General features: G+C 33.0%; 1 protein-coding gene across 3 annotated transcripts; it reads left to right on the top strand.

Annotated features, from left to right (window-relative positions):
• The first annotated feature begins 4,584 nt into the window (after positions 1–4,584).
• Positions 4,585–16,794, top strand: LOC142541102 (lysine--tRNA ligase, chloroplastic/mitochondrial). 3 transcript variants are annotated; one of them, XM_075647668.1, is made up of 14 exons: positions 4,599–4,972; positions 5,527–5,745; positions 9,878–9,989; positions 10,662–10,770; positions 12,164–12,221; positions 12,299–12,367; positions 13,212–13,319; positions 13,879–13,971; positions 14,158–14,262; positions 14,391–14,597; positions 14,751–14,845; positions 15,154–15,244; positions 16,028–16,201; positions 16,441–16,794. In XM_075647668.1, the coding sequence occupies exons 1-14, from the start codon at positions 4,721–4,723 to the stop codon at positions 16,537–16,539; spliced, it is 1,791 nt and encodes a 596-aa protein (XP_075503783.1). In that variant the 5' UTR covers positions 4,599–4,720; the 3' UTR covers positions 16,540–16,794. The 3 variants fall into 3 exon arrangements, 1 of the variants encoding a protein (XP_075503783.1); XR_012819235.1 differs by lacking the exons at positions 10,662–10,770; positions 12,164–12,221; positions 12,299–12,367; ... (6 more) ...; positions 16,028–16,201; positions 16,441–16,794 and adding an exon at positions 7,160–9,368 and having other exon boundaries at positions 4,585–4,972; XR_012819234.1 differs by lacking the exons at positions 10,662–10,770; positions 12,164–12,221; positions 12,299–12,367; ... (6 more) ...; positions 16,028–16,201; positions 16,441–16,794 and adding an exon at positions 7,160–9,452 and having other exon boundaries at positions 4,585–4,972.
• The last annotated feature ends 6,652 nt before the right edge of the window (positions 16,795–23,446 follow it).

The following is a 23,446-nucleotide window of genomic DNA, read 5'->3' as shown; positions in this document are numbered from 1 at the left end:
TGCGCGACCGGATGCGCGCACATGCGCCAAACAGGCAGAAGACCTCGCGCATATGCGCGGAAGATGTCGCGCATATGCGCGAGCCTATGCAAGTGAGGTCCAGAAGATATTGCGCATATGCGCTAGTAATGTCGCGCATATGCGCGAGCTGCCAAGGCCGAGACCAGTAGGTCTCGCGCATATGCGCCAGTAATGTCGCGCATATGCGCGAGACATGAAAATTGAAAAATTGCCACGTTTCCTTGGCATGGGAATTGGATATATATATATATACATAAAGAAACGTAATTCCTCAAAAAGTTTCAAAAGAAGGAGGAACGAGAGCTCCCGGGAAAATTACGTTCAATTCGATTTGCGATCAATCCGTCCGTCCAAATTTGAATCCAAGTACGACACCGAGTTCATAGCAACGACAGCTACAACAGGACGTAAGTTTTGTTACGTTTTGTGAAGATTTGAAATTATGCTATGTCCAGAATCAGATACGATTCATATATAGTGTTCTTGACATAGTAGACATCATAGAATCGAAGTCAGATTAAGAAACAGATTGATCATAGAATTGTTATGAATTTCAGAGTTAAAGTGACTGAGATGTGATTTCAGATTCGTACGGTGGTTGATTATAAGTTATTGGAATTAGTATATACTGGGGTGGTATCACCGGTATCGCAAGATTGTACTTTTGTACCGTCAGAATTTGATAAGACGGGGATGTTTTGATTTGAATAGAATATTGATACAGTATATTGATATTGTCATTGCCAGATTGAACATTGACAGGCTTTGAGTCGAGACTTGGATTGTATCAGAGCGACAGCAAGAAAGGTATAAATAAATGTTGATTCGGTATTGCACAACTCGAGTTGGTTTGACTTGAGTTTCCCAAAATCACATACTTTATTTTATTGCATTGATAATTGCAGATTATCAGATTGATATGTTTAGTCTATTGAATTATAGCAGAGCCAGAGTTTGAGTCTAGGGCAGATCAGCCTAGCTAGGGCAGAACCGCCGAGTCTTTGTCAGAACCGCGTAGACTCTAGACTTACGGTGTATCGATGAGCTTAGATGTAGATCGACGTCTATTGTAGACATTCGATACAGCATACCAAAGTCTAAATTAGATTGGGATCCCTAGGTTAGAAATAAGTTGAGATAAGATAATAAGTCATTGACTTAAATACAGATTCGTATTGATTCATGTAGTCAGATTGGATAAATGTTTTAATGATTGGTTTATGCTTTATATATGCTTTATATGATTGCATTGATACATTGTTTATACTGGGATATTTATATCTCACCGGAGTTATCCGGCTGTTGTCTTGTCTGTATGTGTGCATGACAACAGGTGGGACAGGTTTAGGGTCACAGAGGTGAAGAAAGATCGAGTTAGAGTGGAGACTACGGACTTGGACTAGAGTTAGGGTTTAAACACTTGTTATATAGTTGTTAAACCTTAGTTGAGACTGATTGTATATAGTGCAAGATTTGTACTTTTAATACTGACGTGTATGTTAAGATGTATGCCATTACGTTCCGCATTTTAAAAAAAAAAATTAGACCATGTTTATTATAATTAATTAAATTAGTCCCAATGACAATTAATAAGATGATTAGCGTCCGGGTCCCCACACATGCAATAATCATGCAATAAATACATAAAATCATTAAACACATATTTTAAATAAAAACTCTAGATTGCATGCAGTTAGGTTACGTAGTTCGAATTTCCTAGACTTTACACATGGAATGCTCATTAATGCTCCTTGTGCTTTTGTGGTCCAATGGTCGGATTTGAGTTCTTAGTATGAATGGTTCGATCGTCTTAAGCCTTGTTTGAACAGCTTGATCTGGTCCAACGATCCGAAACTTGAAACATTTAAAAGTAGCTGGACTTGAAACATCTTGATATTGTTATTTGTCAATCACCAAAATTTAAGGGTACTTGAAATATTTTAATAGAATATATTTTATGATTTTCAGAATAAAATTCTTTTTCAACTAATGGAGATATACCCCATTCTTCAATAGATATGATCTTGTTGATGATAAACTTTGAGAAGTTATAACTTCCTCTCTGCTGAGTATTACTGAAAAAGTGAGTTATATCAACACTTTTTGTGGATATCAGAAGATTTTCATAAAATCCTCTTTGCTTGTAAGAACCATATACATATGATGTATTGGTTAGATATCTTTCCATGATAGTCCATGGAGTTTTTTCCCATTGGGTGTCTTTTTCTTCTATAAGAAGAATCAATTTACGATGTTTTGTCTCTGTATATAGAGCTGAATCATTATCATCTTCTTTGATGATAATAGCATATGATGCTGAAAATTGAGAATCTGTATTACTTCTCTGTTTTTGTTTCAAAAATTCTTGAAACTCATTGTATAACTCATTATTTTTATCAGTATTACTGGCTGATGAACTGGATAAGTTCTAGGCTATAAGCCTCTGTTTACCATGATGTGCAATGATATTAGGGGGTTTTCCCCTGCCACCTCGCCCTCTATAAGAGGACTCTCCTCTTCCTCGGGAATACATATCTGTAGACGAAAACATTAGGATAAATATTCTCGAGTTAAGAAATCTGGCAAGTGATTATCTTCACCTTTCTTATAAATGATTTCAAAATCAAAAGGAGCTAAATGAGCCTGCCATCTTGCAAACATTTGTTTAGAAACATCATGTTTAAAATCTTTATTAAACATAAATTTTGCAGATTTGCAGTCAGTTTTTATAATAAACTTTTGATTATATAAATCATCTTGAAATTTCAAAATACATCTGACAATAGCTAAGATTTCTTTTGCTACTGTGGAGTAATTTTTCTGGGCATTATTCCATTTACCAGAATAAAATCTAATAAGATATTCTTGTTTAGTTTGGGGATCTTTCTGTTTTAAGATTCCTCCAAAACCTATATCTGAGGCATCAATTTCAACTATTTTATCCCATTGGGGATTAGCAAGCATAAGACAAGGAAGATTTTTAACCTTTTCCTTAATATTTTTAACAGCTATTGTATGTCTTTCAGACCAAGGTAAAGGATTTTTCTTTAATCTATCATATAAGATAGCAGAATCTTTAGTAAGATCTTTAATATAAGGAGAAATTTAATTCAAACTTCCTAAGAATCTTTGTAACTGAGTTTTATAAGTTATAATATCAGGAAATTTTGAACCAAATTCTATACTTCTTTGTATAGGAATTATTTTCCCTTTCTCAATCATATGACCAAGAAATCTAATATTAGTTTGAAATAAAATCATTTTAGATTTTGAGATAACAAGACCGTTTTGAATAACAATATTCTTAAACATATCTAAATGTTTAAAATGTGTTTCAATATCATTAGAAAACACTAGAATATCATCAATATAAACAATTATAAAATTGCTGTAACTATAAAAAATATCATTCATAATTTGTTGAAATTCTGAAGGGGCATTTTTAAGGCCAAATGGCATAACTGTCCATTCATAATGTCCTATTGGAACATTAAAAGCAGTTTTATATCTGTCAGATTCTTTTATTTGAATCTGCCAAAATCCTGAATTTAAATCAAAATTTGAAAATATGATAGCATGAACAAGTATATCTAATAAATTTTTTTTATTAGGAATAGGATGTCTAATCCATTTTAAAACCTTATTAAAAGGTTTATAATTTATAACCAATCTTGGAACACCTCTTTCCTGTTCAAATGTTTATTAACATAAAAAGCAGTACATGACCAAGAAGATTGAGAAGGTTTTATCAAACCTTTTTCTAATAAAGAATGAATTTCATTTTTGCATAATTCTAAATATTCAGAATTCATTTGGCAAGGACGAGCCTTGGTTGGAATATTCTTTTCATCAAAATTTTCTTCGTATGGAAGAGATATAATATGTTTCTTTCTATTCCAAAAAGCATTTGGAAGATCATTACATATTTCTAATGAGAACTTATTATAAATAAGTTTAGTTTTTTCCTGTAATTTATCATCTATAGTTAATATATTAACTTCTTCTTTTAAAGAATTAATCCTAAAAGTTTTCCTATCAATCTTTTCTTGTAATTCATTAAGAATTCTATGAACATGTTTAGTTATAAACTTAAAAGAATAGGATTACCTTGAAAAGTTCCTATAATACCTGTTTCATCAACATAAGTTAAATGATAAATTTGATAAATGAAAGGAAGACCAAGTATAAGTTGGCTAGAAATATCTTTTGCTAATAAAAAACTGGTTTGAATACAATTTTTATCTTTGCAAATATAAACTTTTGGTAATTTATAATTTATTTCTAAAGGTTCTCCTCCTGCATGATAGAGAGAATGAGTAGTTTTATGAAAATACTTAGTATGAATTAATCCTTCCTGTATAATATTTAAATCTGCACCACTATCAATCATAGCAATGAAATTCTTTTTATAAGAATTTTCAATTAATAAAGTAATATTGGATATATCATTTATATTAAACATATTAAATATACATAAATATCAAAATTTTGTATCAAATAGATCAATTTCCAAAACTAAAATTATAATTATAATTTTTCTAGAGCTCCAAACTTTGTGGCCACGCAACATGGGATTTGGGCCACGAGGGATGTGAGCGTAGGTTCAATAAGTGTACTCCCCCTCCCGAGAACCTCCCGTAGCAGAGCAGATAAAGAGGATTTGGGAAACGCTGAACAAACCAAAACCGAAGTGACGGAAATGGAGGCGGCGCTACAATCGCTGAGACTGAAGCATCTTCTCCACCTTGCTTGTTACAAACCCACCAACAGAACCCACTTGCTCACTTCAAAGTTACGTCCTTGCTTTGTCCTCCGTTGCTCCTCATCTGCTTCTTCTCCGCCTTCCTCCTCCGCCGCCCTCCCTGGTGGTCGCAGCCGCAGGCAGTCCTCTTCGGCTTCTCCCACTTCCACCTCCGACAGAGATGCCATTCGTGCCATTCGTATAAAAAAGGTATCTCTTTTTTATTTTTTTGACAAAAAGATTACATTTTGCGTCCCAAGTCGTATCAATTTTGGTTTTAATGTGTGGCTTTGGTATTGGTTGCTGCTGCTTCAAACTTTAGAGAGAATGGTCCCGTGACTTGGGAATGTGACAAACCGATCAATTGTATTTCAAATTTTGGAATAGAATTTTTTTCTTGAAACAGGGGAGGTACATGCTCTTGGTACTTAAATCGAAGTATCTGCTAAGAAATCGATGTCTTTCATTAATGATTTATTAAAAATTATTCTCTTCTTCTTCTTTTCTGGGAATGAAGCGTTTTCAGGGTTTCTCTGGAATGTCATTCAAGTTGGTCCTTTATAGAGCGTGTTTCATGGATAACCCAAAACTCATTCTTGGGGGAATATTATTGAATGGGGTTATTTGGAATCTCATCAGCTTTTCTATCTTTAAATTAGTTGTCTCACCAGACTGACAGAGAAAACAGAAAATACAAGTACAGTTTTTGTCTGAACATAAGTTTGATATTTGAGACGAAATATAACTATTTGTCATTTCTATAGATGCAAGAGCTAAGAAGCAATGGACTGGATCCATATGCTTATAAGTGGGATCGTACTCATACAGCAAAGCAGCTGCAAGAGATTTACAGGGATCTTGGAAATGGTGAGGAATCAACTGGTGAGAATGATTATGTATCAATTGCTGGTAGAATTGTGGCTCGAAGGGCTTTTGGAAAGCTTGCCTTTTTAACTTTGAGGGATGACTCGGGAACAATACAGGTTTGCCAATTGTCTTGTCCTTTGTATTTGCTCTAGTTACTTGTATAAGTATCCTCAATTTATGCCTACTCTTCTAGCTTCGAGGTGTTGATGGTGATCCTATATGCTAAAATCTAAAATTTGATACTATTCAAAGAGAAGCGAGCGAGATATCGTTTCTGTCTTTCGATAGAGTTCGTTTATAGTTTTAAACAAGTGCTTTGGGGTTCAATTTTGCTTTTCCTCGTTAGGATGTATGAAATTTATTTTGGTAGGAAAAGAATCGTAAAATATGTGACGTGGATACCTAAACTTTTACGCTGAAGTGTGTGGACGTGAATGGTATTTTTTATGATTTCAACACGAACCATTGAATAGGTGCCAACCACTCTCTTAAACTTTGATACAAATTTCTAAAACTGTCAAAATACTCAATAAGTTATCACTTTTACGATGTTACTATAGTCATATGCTTAGAATCTTCTCAAATATTAAAACAGATAGCAAAGGTAAATCGTATTACTCGATTAAATAAATTTCCATCTTTAGCACTGAATTTCGTCACATGAGTATATTGTATCGATCAACTTCATTTATTTGAAATTGAATTGATCATAAAAATAATTGTATGTGTATTCTGGTGGAGGTAAACGTAAATGGCTGTTTCTAACAGCTGAAACATTTGTATGAGTTCAATGAAAAACATATACAATGAGAGTGAGATATTCCAGTTTTTCATAGATGCCCATGGAATCATTTAGTAGAGAGGACATCATTGAGTTTCATAACGGCATAAGTTGAATATGAAATGAAAATAAAATATCATATCTTTGAGTTTAATATTTCTTAATATCCAAAAAATAAAAAATAAAAACAGATTATAGGTGACAATTCGTTTTTTTTCCTGGTAAAGCTATTCTTTCCCCTGAAAACATGTAAGCATAATTGCTTTCGAAGAAATCAAAGTAGTATCTCATATCTTTTTGGGCTTTCTTTCAATTCAATTATTTTAATGACTTGGTTTTTGAAACAGCTAGCTATCACTTTCCAGTTTTCATGTTCTAGTAAAATACAATACGTTAATTTACATCTTAAAACACAAAGGAAAATGACTTAAAAAATTAGAACAGAATGTTTGCAAAATTTGAATTTACCGCTCAACTGGTCAACAACTTTATTTGAACTTTTAATGTATTTATATATGTGTATTGTGACAGATACCCAAAAGTCCCAATTTTATTTCACCAATTTTGGTATATTTCATTTTTTGTCATCACTAGTTGATTAAGGACGTGAACCCTTTTGGCCTTTTAACCTAGCTTCTTCAGTTGGCATCTAAATGCGTAGATGGATTTACTCAAAAAATTATAGCTTACATATAGTGGTTATGCATATCTGTGAATCCGAGCTACTGACAGCATGTCAATCAATGCAGTGCTCCTCTATCTCGTTTCGAAGATACTGTTCAAGCACTGCAATCTCGACATCTTCTCAAATTACCTATTATATCCGTCTAGGAGAAATTGAAACTGCCAGAAAATTGTTCGACCAAATGCCCCGTAAAACTATTGTTTCATGGAACACTATAATTTCTGGATATTTTCGACACAACCAACCCATTGAAGCCCAACATTTATTTGATCAAATGCCTGAGAGAAATACTGTTTCTTGGAATGGATTAATTTCAGGGTACGTAACAAATAAGATGGTAAAGAAAGCGAGAGAAATATTTGATGTGATGCCCAACAGGGATGTCATATCCTGGACTGCCATGGTTAGAGGTTATGTAGAAGAGGGTATGGTTTCTGAAGCTGAGGAATTGTTTTGGCAAATGCCGGAGAGGAATGTTGTATCGTGGACTGTTATGTTGGGTGGACTGATTCATGATGGTAGGATTGATGATGCTAGGAGACTTTACCATATGATGCCAGTGAAGGATGTTGTGGCTAAGACTAGTATGATAGGTGGGCTATGCTCTGAGGGTCAGTTAGACGAGGCTCGTGAGCTTTTTGATAGCATGAGGCAGAAAAACGTGGTTTCCTGGACAGCAATGATCTCAGGTTATGTAGACAATGGAAAGGTGGATATTGCTAGAAAACTCTTTGAGGTCATGCCTGAAAGGAATGAAGTTACTTGGACGGCAATGCTTATGGGTTACACAAATTGTGGGAGAATTGAGGATGCATGGGAGCTTTTCGAGGCTATGCCATCTAAATCAGTTGTTGCTTGCAATGCACTGATTATCGGTTTAGGCGAGAATGGAGAGGTATCCAAAGCGAGAAAAATTTTTGACATGATGAGAGAAAAGGATGATGGGTCATGGACCGCAATGATTAAGACTTATGAACGAAAAGCTTTCGAATTGGAGGCACTTAGTCTGTTTCGTATGATGCAGAGCGAGGGGCTTAGGCCGCATTTCCCTTCATTAATCATCATTCTTTCTGTTTGTGCCAGCCTCGCCACTCTGAATCATGGTAAACAAGTGCATGCCAAGTTGTTAAGGTCCCAGCTTAACGATGATGTATATCTTTTGTCTGTTTTGATTACCATGTACATGAAATGCGGTGATCTTTTCAGCGCAAAAATTGTTTTTGATAGATTTGCAGGCAAGGATACTGTAATGTGGAACTCTATGATTTCGGGTTACGCCCAACATGGATTGGGAAATGAAGCTTTGCAGGTGTTCAGGGAAATGCTGTCACTGGGCATTGCACCTGATAATGTCACATTCATTGGAGTTCTCTCTGCTTGCAGCTACAGTGGAAAGGTAAAAGAAGGAAAGGAAATATTCAAGTCCGTGAAGTCAAAATATGGGATTGAGCCAACGACAGAACATTATGCTTGCATGGTTGATCTTCTTGGAAGAGCTGGCCAATTAGAAGAGGCTATGGATTTGATTAATGACATGTCGGGATTTGCAGATGCAATTATTTGGGGTTCTTTGATGGGTGCATGTAGGAATCACATGAATTCAGATTTGGCAGAAGTTGCAGCAAAGAAACTTCTTCTACTTGAGCCCCACAATGCTGGACCTTATGTTCTCCTGTCAAATATTTATGCCTTAAAAGGTAGATGGGCAGATGTTGCCAAGTTGAGGAAAACCATGAGGTCTAGGAAGGTTACCAAGTCACCTGGTTGTAGCTGGATCGAAGTGGAAAAGGAAGTGCATATGTTCACTGGTGGTGAGAGTAAGCCTCATATTGAGCATAAGGAGATTGTTAAAATGTTGGAGAAGCTGGGTGGGATGTTAAGAGAGGCAGGATATAATCCTGATGGTTCTTTCGCTCTCCATGATGTGGATGACGAAGAGAAGGAACAAAGCTTAAGGCATCACAGTGAGAAGTTGGCTGTGGCTTATGGACTTCTGAAGTTACCTGAAGGGATGCCTATTAGAGTAATGAAAAACCTGAGGGTTTGTGGGGATTGCCATACTGCTATCAAATTAATAGCAAATCTAACTGGGCGCGAAATTATCTTGAGGGATTCAAACAGATTTCATCATTTTAAGGATGGATTATGTTCTTGCAACGATTATTGGTGACTGAATTGCCAACTCCATTGCTGCAATTGATGTGGAATTGAGGACTTGGAAGTGCAAACTCAAAGATTTGAATTGATATGTTTCTTTTCTGAAAGCAGATGAGGTTATTCTGATTTGGATAATTAGGCTTGATTTCACGAGTTAAACACAAAAGCACGTGTTTGATTTTCTGGTCATTCTCTAACTAGTAAGTTTCTCCCCTTATACTGTGTCATAGAGATTCCAAAATCTGGAATCACCGACAGGGCAAAGCTAGTTCTTGTAGGGCAGTTGTTTGATATCGGTCAGGAAATAGCTGTCTCAGACTTAAATATTCCATGATTAGGTTTTAGAACTCATAAGAAATTTACATCTATCCAAACTAACATCATATTAGTTACTGCCACATCCCCCATTTCCTTTACTTCTGTAATGAACATTTTGTTGAGTTCTGTCTGTAGCTCTGATGGTGCACTATAGCCACTCAATATGATTTATTGTTTTCTGTTGTGTCATATTACGCTTTGATTTTATCTCGTTTCTTGTTTTAGTAGCTGCTTTCCTTGATTGAAGCAGGATATACATGATTTTTTTTATTGCAATATACTAATTATCATTATTTTTTGGTTTTAGCTCTATTGTGAAAAGGAAAGACTACTGGGTGATCAATTTGAACATTTGAAGACACTCGTTGACATAGGTGATATAGTGGGGGCAAAAGGTTCAATTAAGCGTACAGAAAAGGGTTTGTTTTTTCAAATTTTTTTTGCTTCAATCTATCTTATTATTGGGAATGCTAATCTGATGGACTAAAGGGTCAAATTTTTACTTCCCTGCCTGTTAATTTTTTCCCTTGTCTAAGTCAAATATGTGCTCTACATTTGCTTTATCAAATCAGAATTGCAGTTGTGGTTTGTTCGATTTGATAACAGTTGTTTGTTAGTTGGAAATAACTTAAACAGTTTCATAATGCAAAGATTCAGTTTTTGCTTGATAGCAGTTGTTTGCTGTAGTGGTCTTTACATTTATTGTTAAATGAGGTCCTTAAAAGGTAGGACTGTTGGTGAGTGTTGAATGAACGCATCCTACCAGAGGTCTTATGGTTTGAAATTTTGTGTTTTGGTACAACGATACATGGTTGTCTCAATTTTGTTTTCATTCTAGCATTGAGTTTAAGAAACATAATGTTGAAATATGCATCTGATTGTTAAGACACCACTTTCTTCCCATCATATGGTTCGAAATCTAGAGATAGTTGCTCAAAATCTTGTACTAAAATTCTATTGTCCTTAAGAAGCAATAAACATCTTGAGGCATGAGAAATGCCTTATTGTGTTTTCTTGTGTGTCTAGCATTGTTTAGAAGTGTGTTAACCCATGAATCCTGTGACTTATCTTCTTCCTTTTGTTTGTCCCAGGTGAGTTATCTGCTTGTGTGACTTCGTTCTCAGTTCTGACAAAATCTTTGCTTCCGTTGCCTGATAAATATCATGGCCTGGCTGACATCGATAAGCGCTATCGCCAGAGGTAAGATTTCCCCCCCATTCTTCTCTCAACATGAAGATGCAGAGTTTGTGCATGCATTGCCAACTTGTGTTAGTTACATGTTCCCATTCCCAAGTGCTTCGTTTACCTTTACCAAAATTTTCAGCATTTGGCTCTTTATATTACCTCATCACTAATTGTTTCCGGGGTTTTCTTTCAGTTTATTGCAGTTTTTCAGAAACTTTATCAAAGTAACGTGTGTGTAAAAATTTCATCAAACTACCGCGAAGTCTGACAGCTGAAATAAAAAAAAATTAAAAAAAAAACTACCTCATTGTCCCACCTCTTGTGGGGCGGGGCAAAAAAAAGAGTATATTCAGATGCCAAAAAAATTCTTAATTGTTTTTATTCTACAAGAGGTGGGGCCAAAAAATTTGTCTATATAGATATTTTTTTAAAAAAAAAATTAAAGTCCCGCCTATTGCCCAATGAGAAAAAATGTTTTTTTTAATATTATTTCGGCAGTTATTTAATTCTTAAAGGATGAAAATAATAGAGATTTTTAACAGAAGATATGGCTCGTCATGTAGCTGGATTAAATAATTGAATTGTGATATGTGTTTTTCATTAGATTTTTAATTATATTATTTTTAACTGTTCTGCTCACAATGATTCATAATAAATATTAAAAAATTTAAATCTATAAATTAATCACCCTTAGTTTTTTAAAAATATATATAATTTTTCTTTAAGAATTAGATAATTACTGAAATAATATAAAAAACAACTGTTGTTTTTTTTAAATTATTTTTAAATGATTAACTGTTGTTTTTTATATCTTTTGTATTTTATTGTTCTAGAAAATGAGGTTGGTGGTTTTTATTTTTTCTTATAAAAATTTAGTGCCCCGCTAATAGGGGTAGGGTAGGGGCGGGGCAACCAAATGTTAATTCTTAAAAGACTTTTTTACAATGTCCAGACTTTTACGCAGGTGAGGTTTACTTTTTTTCCTTTTTTAATGATATTATTATAATATAGAACAAAAACGATTTAAGAATTTATTCAATCTTTGCCCCGCCTTTAGCACAGCAGGGCATCTAATTATACTATTTTTTGCTCCTTCCCCGCAAGAGATGGGACAGCTAGGTATAAATTTTTTTTAATTTCGCCGTCAAATTTCACAGTAAATTGATGAATTTTTACAAAACACGTTACTTTGATAAAGTTTTTGAAAAACTACAATAAACTGATAGAAAATTCTCATTTCTGTAAGTGAATGTGTAACATGCACTCATGCAAATACTACATTAGTATCACATTACTAAATCTCTTGCTCCACTTATCGTTGCTTCAAACACATTATTTGTGGACCGTCTAATGATTATATTACTTCTAAATTCATTTTCAAGTTCATACCTTTTTTTTCTTATTTCAGGTATGTAGACATGATTGCAAACCCTGAGGTAGCAGTCATATTTAAAAAAAGAGCCAAGGTTAGTTTTTTATCATCATTTCTACTTCCTTTTTGTGGAAGATAAATGAGGTGCTAATTTTTTGCTTGTTTCAGTAGATCATATCAGAAATACGGAAGACAGTGGAGACTGCTGGTTTTGTTGAAGTTGAAACTCCAGTTCTTCAGGTATTTATAAATTCTCATACTGGTAAGTGCAAGTTATTCTAAATCGCAATGTCGTGAATTGAGATCACAACATTCAATTATTAAACACTTGTAAAAAGGTAAGATTCATTTTAATCAGCTTTCACTTTTTATTTTTCTATTCCTTAATCTATTTTTACTTCTCTTGGCTTTCTTCCTCTCTTTTTTTTTTATGTAATCTTCTTCTCCTTTTAACTTCTGGTTTCTTTCCTTTTCATTTCTTTATGGATGGATGTTTGTTTTTTTCCCTTTATTCCCTCAAGTTCCTGATCTCTTTGTTCCCTTTGATACTTGACTCGTACAGAAGTGAAAATTAATAATGTATAAGTTACTACTAATCAGGCCATTTCAAATTTTCATTACAAACCAAAAATTCATCTTAAGCCAAGATTAATACTTATCTCCGATACGTTGGATTAGTTATATGTGGAGTGTGAGGAGTGATGACCTCTCCATACATCTCATTGTTTGAACAATGAGAATTTTAGCCAATTCCATATTTTTGGATGCTGTGTGTGTACCTGTACTTATCTTTCCTGAAATTTATTGGTGCTGAAATTGCATTTCCTTATTTTAATTTTTAGTGCATTTCTTTTACTCTTCCTGTTGTCCTTGAAAATCAATCTCATTTTGTTGATGATGCTACTTCTGCTTCAAGTAGTGGACTTTGCTGAAATTTCCCTCGAAATAATGTCTCCTTGTTTTTTAATTCTTCATTTTGCTCTCCCTAAGAAACGTAGCTAAGTTTTACCATGTAAACAAATTGTATCAAGCTCCTATTCTTGTGGAATTAATATTATTATCTGTGATTGGTTTTCTCATCCAGGGAGCAGCTGGTGGGGCTGAAGCTAGACCATTTATTACGTACCATAACTCTCTTGGTCAAGATCTATATCTGCGAATTGCAACTGAGCTCCACTTGAAGAGGATGCTGGTAAGATTCTTTATCTTATCAATACTGTGCATGGATTGTGCTTCCTTTTGTTATTCAATGCCAACATGTTAATTAAGCAGCCTTTTGGAAATCCTTTGTATTTACTACCTGAATCCTGCCGCCATTTGTTTGGTGAGTTGGTTATCAGATGATTGACTGGTTTGATGGCTATTTATTGAAGTTAAAAAAAATTAAAAGAATTCTTCCAATTATGCCAATTTGATTGCTCAGTAGTAAATTATTATTGGTTATATATGTTTGTCCTTTTTGTTTGTGCTGTCTTGGAAGGTTGTAGTTTCTTGTCAATCTTTTTTTCTGTGATGATCTTTATCTGTTTTTCTCCATTTGAAATGCCTAATAATACGAGTTGCCCTCCCTAATAACTTTCCTGTAACAAACTTTTCCTGCTTTTTTTTTTTTAATTAAAATGATGTTTATGCAGTATCCCAATTCTTCAGACACTGTATTAGAACTTGTTTGTTAATCTGGTAGGTGTTCCATCATTATCATTCCTATCACATTTATCATCAATGTCTCGATGATCTTTAATTTGCGACAGGTTGGTGGATTTGAGAAAGTATATGAGATTGGCAGGATATTTAGAAATGAAGGCATTTCAACGCGTCATAATCCTGAATTTACTACGATTGAGGTAAGGAGTTCCTTTGCTTTGCTTGCTTTGTTTGTTCTTCATGGATATAACTTACCCATTTTAGATGTATTCTTTCACTTGCCTTCTGTCAGTGGCGTACACAATTCTTCCTTGACTTTCTTCATTCAGGTTATATCTCCATTCAAAAATGACCTATAATTATTTGTAGTATTCTCTTGATTGTAGATGTATGAAGCATATTCAGACTATGAAAACATGATGAATATGACAGAAGATATTATCATAAGCTGTTCTTTGGCAGTTAATGGCAAACTTATCCTTGATTATCAGGTCTGCACTTTTTGTGTCTGTCCCCATTTTCTTCTTTTAACTGTACCTTGTTGACTTCCCATCTTCTACAGTTATATTACTCGTAATGTGAATAAAGCTTGAGTGAATGATGCAAACCTTCCATGTAGGGTGTAGAGATATGCTTAGAAAGACCATGGAGGAGGGAAACCATGCACAATCTTGTGAAAGAAGTGACGGGAATTGATTTCAATGATTTCTCTGATGATCTTACTGCTGTAAAAGAAGTTGCTTTGCGAGCATTGGATGTTGATGGTGACAATAAACTCACAAGTACTATTGAAGCATGTCCAACCATTGGTCATGTGCTCAACGAGGTTGATCAATATTCCTTTGTTTAGAAAATGATTTCAGGTTCCTGCAACATCTATGAGAAAACCAAATATATTTTTAACATGGATTTAAAATTTAGGTGTTGTCGAAGTTTCATATTCTTGGTTTTTTAAATCCGTCGATTGCTTATTAACCAGGTTTTTGAAATAGCTGTAGAGCCTCGGTTGTTGCAGCCCACTTTTGTGTTGGACTACCCGATTGAAATATCACCTTTAGCCAAACCGCACAGAAGGTACAGTACTGACGTGTAGTCTAAGAAGACATAATTGTGCCGCATCAAATCAGATTTTTTGGTGGATTGGCTTGTTGCTTTAGAGTTGATACTATGCGAAGTGGGCCACTTGCATTAATAAGTTGATTGATTTTATAAGCCCAAATGGGATCTGAAGCTGTTTCGAGTTTCTCTTAACACATGCAGGATATAGCAGAGACAAAAAAAATTCCCATCAAATTTTTTTCATTTCCCTGTTTAGAATCTGATCTCTTATGTTGTATGTATTTGCTACCTAAAAGTATCTTACTTTTTATTTTTATGTTCAGGCGTGCAGGCTTGACAGAGAGGTTTGAGCTCTTCATATGTGGCCGTGAGATGGCTAATGCATTCTCTGAACTTACTGATCCTTTGGACCAGGTAGGACGCAGGGTTTGAAAGTTTTTTTTAACTCTGCCACTTTTTGACCGAGCTACTTTCCAAGTATCTTTCTTTGTTTTTCCCTCTGGGCTTTACCCTCGAATTTATAGAAGGATCATCTTTGATATGTGTAAAAAAGAGTGAACAACTTTTTTTCTGTCGTATTTTTCATTCGTCGGGTATTCCCTTTTAAACAATGTGCAGATTACAAATCATAATCCCGAGATTTTGGGTAACTAATTCAATGTAAACTATTAACAATCCTACCAAAGATAGATATCTTTTCAACCATGTTCAAACAAGATCTGATTTATTCTATTATAGTTACGTTTCTAAAAAATATGTTCAGAGGAATACACATGATTTGCTGTATAAATGTCTGCTTGATTGTGAATGGTGTTCTCATTAGTCTGGTGAAAAAAATATGAATGATAGATGGCCGAGAGTACAAGTCTTTGCTGTGTCTTTCTTTACTGCCATGATGGGTACAGTGATGAATTGAAATTTAGATTTTCTCTTATGTACCTCCATTTTACTATTTTGATACAGTTTGTTTATTATTCCTATTTTTTCTTCTTTTAAATGTGGTTGCATGGATATATCCAATCACTTCTTAAAATTTATTGCCATTTTTTTATTTTTATTTTTATCTTTGCCTTTAAAAGTCTTGCCTCTTTCATATCAATCTGGTAGAACTAAGCACATATTTCAAAGCATGGGCAGTCTGACTGGCATGTAAGTTTGCAGCTAACTATAAAAGTGTGATGATTTCAATTGTTGTAGAGGGAACGGCTAGAAGAACAGGTTAGACAGCATAATAAGAAGAAAACATTAATTTCAGAAACAATTGGTAGCAAGGACATAAAGAAAAGTCTTGATGATGATGCATATGATGTGACCCTTGATGAAGATTTTTTGACAGCTCTGGAATATGGGATGCCTCCCGCGTCTGGAATGGTATAATGCTTTAATGAATTAGTCGAGGTTGTGCTTTTATAATATACATTTATTTTACAACGGGGTTACCTAAACTCATAAAGCAACAAATAGAACAGTTTCTGAAACTTTTTTTTTGGCGCAGCCAACACAATTGGTATTCCTTGGTGAACTTGAATGCTCAAATATTGTGTTACTTATTTGGCTCTGCATATCTATCTACTTTTTGACTGAATCTGATTGACCTTCATCATCATCAGGGACTTGGCATCGACAGGCTAGTAATGCTTTTGACAAACTCGGCCAGTATACGTGATGTTATTGCTTTCCCTGTCCTCAAAACTCAGCAGTTGAGTTAGCCATCATCACCCTTATCGTGGTGACTTCTCGCTTTCTCTCGAGTATCAATCTTGAGCCTTCCATATCTAAGAGATTATGGGTTTTTTCTGCTGATCTTGGCCCTGGCCAGCTACTCAAGGTTACATTCAGTAGTATGAGAGCATGCAATTGAGTATTGTGCACCTGATGCAGCATTTCTTTTTGCAATAACTTGATTCTTTTTATCGATACAATAATCATGTGCTGGCCTAATTTTTTATACAAAATAAATTTGTAACCTTGTTTGCTTTTTGCCAATGCCAGGTGTTTTGAAAACTCAAAACTTACCAGTCCCGCTTACAATATTACTTTATAGATGAACAAAAAGTTGTTCCCCGCAATTTAAGGATGTCTTAATTTAAGCATCCTGTATCCAAAAATTTACTCCGACAACAGTCAGTGATATTCTTGTATTGTCTGAGTCCTGACCCACAGGGATGATGATCTTTTTATCCCTGTTGTGAATCCACTTTAAAACCATAAGCAAATCAGGCATATTCTTTGCTTATGAGAACTCCAAAGTCCAAGCATGGATTAGCGATAATAATGATCATTGTGCATCCTGTGATTTTGTTTAGTAAATTTCTGATATCAGGTTGTGCCATATATTGTGAGTGATCTTGAATGAAGGGGACAGAGCAACAACACTGAAGGAGACTTTGCCCTTTGCATGTGATATCGATGAAATTAAAGATATGTCAAATTCCATCATCTTTTCTCTCTTTTTCACCTTTTGAAAAGAACGGCTTTATTGGGTTCCATAATCCCATTTGATTTCATCTAGAGCCAACCCCACCACTTGTTCATTCTCTTTCTTGTAGATAGGCATTAGGCGTGGCATTTGTCACGCTCCCATAAGTTATAAGTATATAACCATGATTATGTCCCAACTTAAAACTTTATGTTGGTTGTATGATCTAATTTTTTTTATGTTTGATTTGATTCACCAAATATCAATCCTTTCTCTAATATTATAACCAATTTTTCTGTCCTGCTCCGGTTAAATGTACTAATTTTCCGCATAAAATCTCAGTCTAGGATAATTTTCCATGATTTATCATTATATAATTTGTTATTGCCGTTCAATGTGAAGTCCATGAACTAGTCTTTATTTTGTCAAAGGGAATAGATGTCAGCACATGATCTGCTTTGCATCGGTGTCATGTCAACATTGTATCAACGAAAGATAAAAATTACTCATACAAAAAACAAAAACAGCGGACTAAAACCTAAAGTCGACTACTTAAAGATTCAAAATTGTAAAAGCATAAACACGTTAAGGTAATTTTTCCTTTAATTAAACATGGAAAAACTGAAACCGGAGTTTTAACTTTTGGGTGAGTGAGGTGGAACAAAATTCGTTGGCCAAAAATAATCGTGTGACTAAAATCCAAGATCATGTAAACAAAATCAAGTGAAAAATGTTGCCATGCACCTTCTGGTGGAAGTAAATCAATCAATATGTCGCAATCCATGTCGGTAGAACTTACATTTCTTGGTAATGCCACATCAAAGACAACTCTTGTACGACGTTGGCATTCGTGCTTTAATTCTATGTTTACCATATTGACGACTTATTTGAATTATCCTATCCTTCAATTGACTTAATCAAACAATGTACACTTGTTTTAATCCCTGTGTGGCGGCATTGATCCCAAAGATATATATGCATACATTCAGTTGGCCCGATTCGACCGACGACTTTGAATACGATTGTTCGATAATTTGTGAGTCGGTCAATGTTATTATAAAATCTGTTCATATAATGAATAAATATGATATATACACTTTTAATTGTGAATTTCTCGATATGTAAGCTTTCTTATATGAGTTATTAACTTATATGTATAATTTCTAACTGTGAATTTCTTTATATGTAAGCTTTCTTATTCGAGTTATCTTTTAATTTTTTTACTTATCTTAAATAAATAATGATAGTATGGACATTAATATTCATTGAATACATTGAATTTATTCCTACTTTTTCTCGTATTGCTGATCTACATGGTTTCTTCTTGTTTTTTCAGATTTTGATTAATTAATTAGTAAAACATATTTGTCACTTTTCAAAAAATTTGAATATTACATCTCGATCTCTAAGGATTTATTTTGATGGTTAGTTTGAGTTACTCTAATCCAAACTATATATTAATCTATATTTATTTTATTTTATTACATTAACTTGTTCAATACATTGGATAATTTAAGATTTCATTTTATTTTAGTGACTATCTATTTTCCTCTTTCTATGAGTTTTTTTACTTAATTATTTGATGTTATATTGGTTTTCTTGATTTAATTAGTTTAATTTGTCGATGGTTCGTGTTTTGTTTTCTTTTTTTCTTCATCTTTTTTACGGTTCGGTAAATCTATACAATATACTTATCATTTTTCACAAAATTATGAGATTATATTAGTTTCCAAGGATTTATTTTTATAGTCACTTTGAGTTCCCCTTTTCCGAAGTATATATTAATCTATATTTATTTTAGTTTTATTATGTTAATTTGTTTGGTGCATTGAGTTTTTTAAGGTCTTGTTTTATTTTAACGCCTATATATTTGGTTCTGTAGCTACATTTAAATATAAATTGAATATCCTAAAAATTAGCTGACTATTTAACAAAACGTAAATATCTATTTTACTTATAATATTTGCATACAGAAAAATTTTGAGTAGTTCTTTTCCCTTGGATAATTCTGACTTTTATTATTTATTTTTCTATCTTCCAATGTTTTCTTATTCATTCATTCTATCTATTTTATATTTATATATATATATTATGAACTTTTAACTTCATTTTTAAATTACAAAACTTTTAATATCATTGAAATATTACTCATGTACCATATTAACTAAATCATGCTTACAAATAAATAATATATTATTATTATTACTTTATTGAAAAGTTCACTAGTTTTTATTTAAAATATACTAATTTTTTTTCCTACTACTCTCGGTCGAAATATACATAAATATATTTTAAAGTACTTTCGCACCATGTAAAATAAACCAACCAACTAATTATTTGAAAATCCAAAAGAACACATTTAAAACATAAAATTATAAACGTCAACCAACCCTAAGCTAAGATTATTTCAAAAATAAACTTAACCCTAACATCCTCCCAAAAATATTTCAAAAGTATCATAAGTCGGTAAATCTTTAAAGTAGCTAAAATCTTAAACATAATTTTATTTACAGAAAACTAGCGACGGTCATCGGGTTGTGTGCATCTTCAGTCCAGTTAGATCAATCATCAAGTCCTCCATCAATATCATCTCACCTGCATCGATCACATCTAGTCTATTGACTCAACAAATCTTAATCATGATAACAAGTAATACATGTAATACATATATATTCACAAGCAAAAGTGAAAATACTTTTATTTAAAATAACTTTTCATGAACATAAACTTCAGCATTTTTCTTTCAACATATCATATCATATTTACTTTCATCATATACGCATACATTTCTTTTTTTATTGAATTCAGATCCTCAATTGTGACTTTCGTATTAGCTGTAGGTCGATGGATCCATCTACGTATTATCACGATACCCGGCGGCGGGGACATCAGTGACACTCTCACCCGTCAACTGAGTCTTGGTCTTACATATCATCATATCATTGTATTAGTTATAATCAATTAATCTCCTTCAACTTTTCATATTTCCATCACTTATAAAAATCCATGCATATATATAATTTTTCTTTTTTAAACGAAGCATGCAACATGTCTTTTAGTATTAACGTTTCATCATAAAATTTCATAAACATTTAAAATACACATTTTAATATTTATTATAGCATTCAAGGCATTGCCTAGACGTCTAACATTTTTCAGATGTAAAATGACTGTTTTGCCTCTCGAACTCTAACTTTACCAATTTATCCTTAAGCCTTAAAATGACAACCCAATCCATCCAAACTTAACATATGACCTTAAAATACACCCATAATTATTTTTTAAACGTAAAATTACGCTTCTCAATTAATTTTCCAATTCGTTTTTAAACTTAGACGTACATCCCGTTTTGACTCGTATTGACTCGAAACTTAACCAAACTTTACAAAACTTGAATCATAGCTTAATAACACATAGTTATACCATATAAAACCCAAATAAAGCCAAGAAAGACCCATAGACCAGCCTAGGAACCTTATGAAATTTTCTGCACAAAACCCTAGCCCTAATTGGTTCGATCCCTAGCTTGGCTCGACTCCAGCTCCTTAGCCAACATGTCCAGATTTTATTTGACCCTCCTAGGACCTAGAACAAACCCAAAACATGCTGCTGGACAGAACCTTGCGGCCTTAGAAGCCAACACTCTCAACCTGTCACCCTACAAGGCATGCGTGGCCCCAAGCTCACGCGATCACCCTTGCCCTCGGTCCAACCATCGTGCAGCCACCCTAGGACCATCACAAAGCCCCCTTAGGCCTCCTGGTCACGCTCTAACAGCAGCTAAGTCGTGGTTCTCAAGGTCCCCTAGCCGAAACCCTAGTCCACATAAAAACACAATTTTCATTCAACCTAGTTGCCCTCTTTGTCCAGCCTTAAAACATGATCCTAAAGGTCCTTAAAAAACATCCCTTCAAGTTTCTCTACTATGACAGTCCCTTTGTGCATCATTAGGAAGAGTTTTAAAAAGAGAAAACTCTAGTTTTATGCATATATGGCCATAAAAAACGAAAATAAAAGTGGTGCATCATATTCCTAATAGAAACATAATTAAATATACATAATATGGTGTGAAAGATGATTGAAGGAAGATTAAGGTGTGTCTTTGCATTTATTACGAACAAAAACAACTTAGCGATGCGAGGACTTCAACGACGAGAAGACCCTATGCTGATTTTTCTTCAAAACCGTGACCTTCCCCTTCAATTTTTCTCGTGTGTCCGTGTCTTACTGCTAGGAAGAGTCCTAGTGTGTTTGACGGTGAGGGGTCGTGAGTTGTGAGTGTTAAGGTTAGGGGTTTTGGCTTTTAATTTTAATTAAAACACATGGTGCAAGCTTAGGCCCATTAACCAAGTATAATAGACCCATTAATTAATATTTAAAATATTTTGTTTAGGAAATGTTGTGAAAATATTAGCCGAGTTCTCGAAAAGTTCATATTTTCGTCGAAAATCGAATACTGTTTAAAAATACGACTCGTCGTGTAAAAACACCTCATTTTCGAAACTTCCATTTTAAATACACAACACATTAAACAACTAAAATAATTATTTAATAAAAATATTTTTCCTTATATGGTTCCCGGTCTCCGTTCCTCGATCGTGTCTCGAATACCCTTTAAAACACAGTTTTATACATTCTAACAGAAAATCATATTTTAAACATGTAATCATGCACATCATAATTAATTCATGCCATTAAAACCATTTAATTAGTCATTTTCTATTTTTCTTAGATTTGCATGCAGTTGGGTTATGTTATCGTATTTTTGGACCATACAATGATTATTATTATTGCAACTCAAGTCACTACCACCTATGTTCAAAATTTGTCATGCTGAAATAGTTGGGGTAAAGTGTGGATAAGATAAAATTTTGATTTGTTTTCGGATGAGATCATTTGATTTGTGATCAGGTATAACTCGATTAATATTATGTTAATTTAACTAAATTAATTAAGAGTGAATTTGAAATTCTTCTTAAATAAATTAAGTCAGAAAATTGATGAAAAATTTCAAATATTTTCGTAAGTTATTCGAAAAAAATATATTTAGCGATTGAGATTGGAAAATGAGAATAACCTTATTTCATTATTTAGTTAAATTGACGATAAATATTACGAAATACATTAATATGACATTTTATTTTATTTTTAATTTCTTAAATTATGATATTTAATTATTGTTTCAATTTATATCTCGAACTTATACTTTTCTAAAAATGTCAATAAAAACATGTCAGTAAATGTCATTTTTCTTATTGTACTTTTTCAATGAAAATGAACATCAAGAGCATGTAGATTTTATATTTTTTTTGCATATTTTTTAATATTTTATTTGCAGTATAATTTTATTAGTTTGATTTATTTCAACTTTGTTCATAGAAAAAAAATTAATGAGAAATTAAAAAGAATGAAAATTATTTTCTATTTTTGAATTAAATTTATGATATAATCCTTATAGATTTTTTAACCAAGAAAATTATTCGAGAAATATATATTCAGGAATTGAGATTGAAAATGAGAATAACCTTATTTCGTTATTTGGTTGAATTGACGATAAATATTACAAAATGCATTAATATGATACTTTATTTATTTTTAATTTATTAAATTGTGATATTTCATTAATGTCTTAATATATATATCAAGCTTACAATTTTATAAAAGTTTCATTAAAAAGATGTCCGCAAATGTCATTTTTCTTATGATATTTTTCCAATAAAAACTAACATTGAGAGTATGTAGATTATATATGCTTTTTTGCAAATTTTTCCAATATTTTATTAGTAGTAGAATTTGGCTTATTTCAACTTCATTCATAGAAGGAGAAATTAATGAGAAATTTTAAAAAATGGAAATTACTTTTCTAATTTAGAATTAAATTTATGATATAATCTTTATAATTTTTTAACCAAGATAATCCTTATAATAAATATGAACTATACTAATAATTTATTAACATTTGTTAGAGATTAAAATGTTTACATGTGATATTATTTTATTTATATATGTGTTTAACTACATACATATATTTGAGTAATATTATTTTAAAATTTTATTTCATCTGAAATTATTAATTATCAATATTAATTTACAAATAATTCTGATATAAAATTAACTATCTATAATATGTATTCTAAAAACAAACGAATAAAGGTAAACAAAATCCACAAGGGGTTAAAAATTTAACAAAAACACAA

Source organism: Primulina tabacum, chromosome 3 (genome assembly GCF_025594145.1).
Source record: "Primulina tabacum isolate GXHZ01 chromosome 3, ASM2559414v2, whole genome shotgun sequence".
NCBI classification, from domain to species: Eukaryota; Viridiplantae; Streptophyta; class Magnoliopsida; order Lamiales; family Gesneriaceae; genus Primulina; species Primulina tabacum.
Note: the sequence above shows the minus strand (reverse complement) of the source record. Positions and strands in the feature narration are given on the sequence as shown.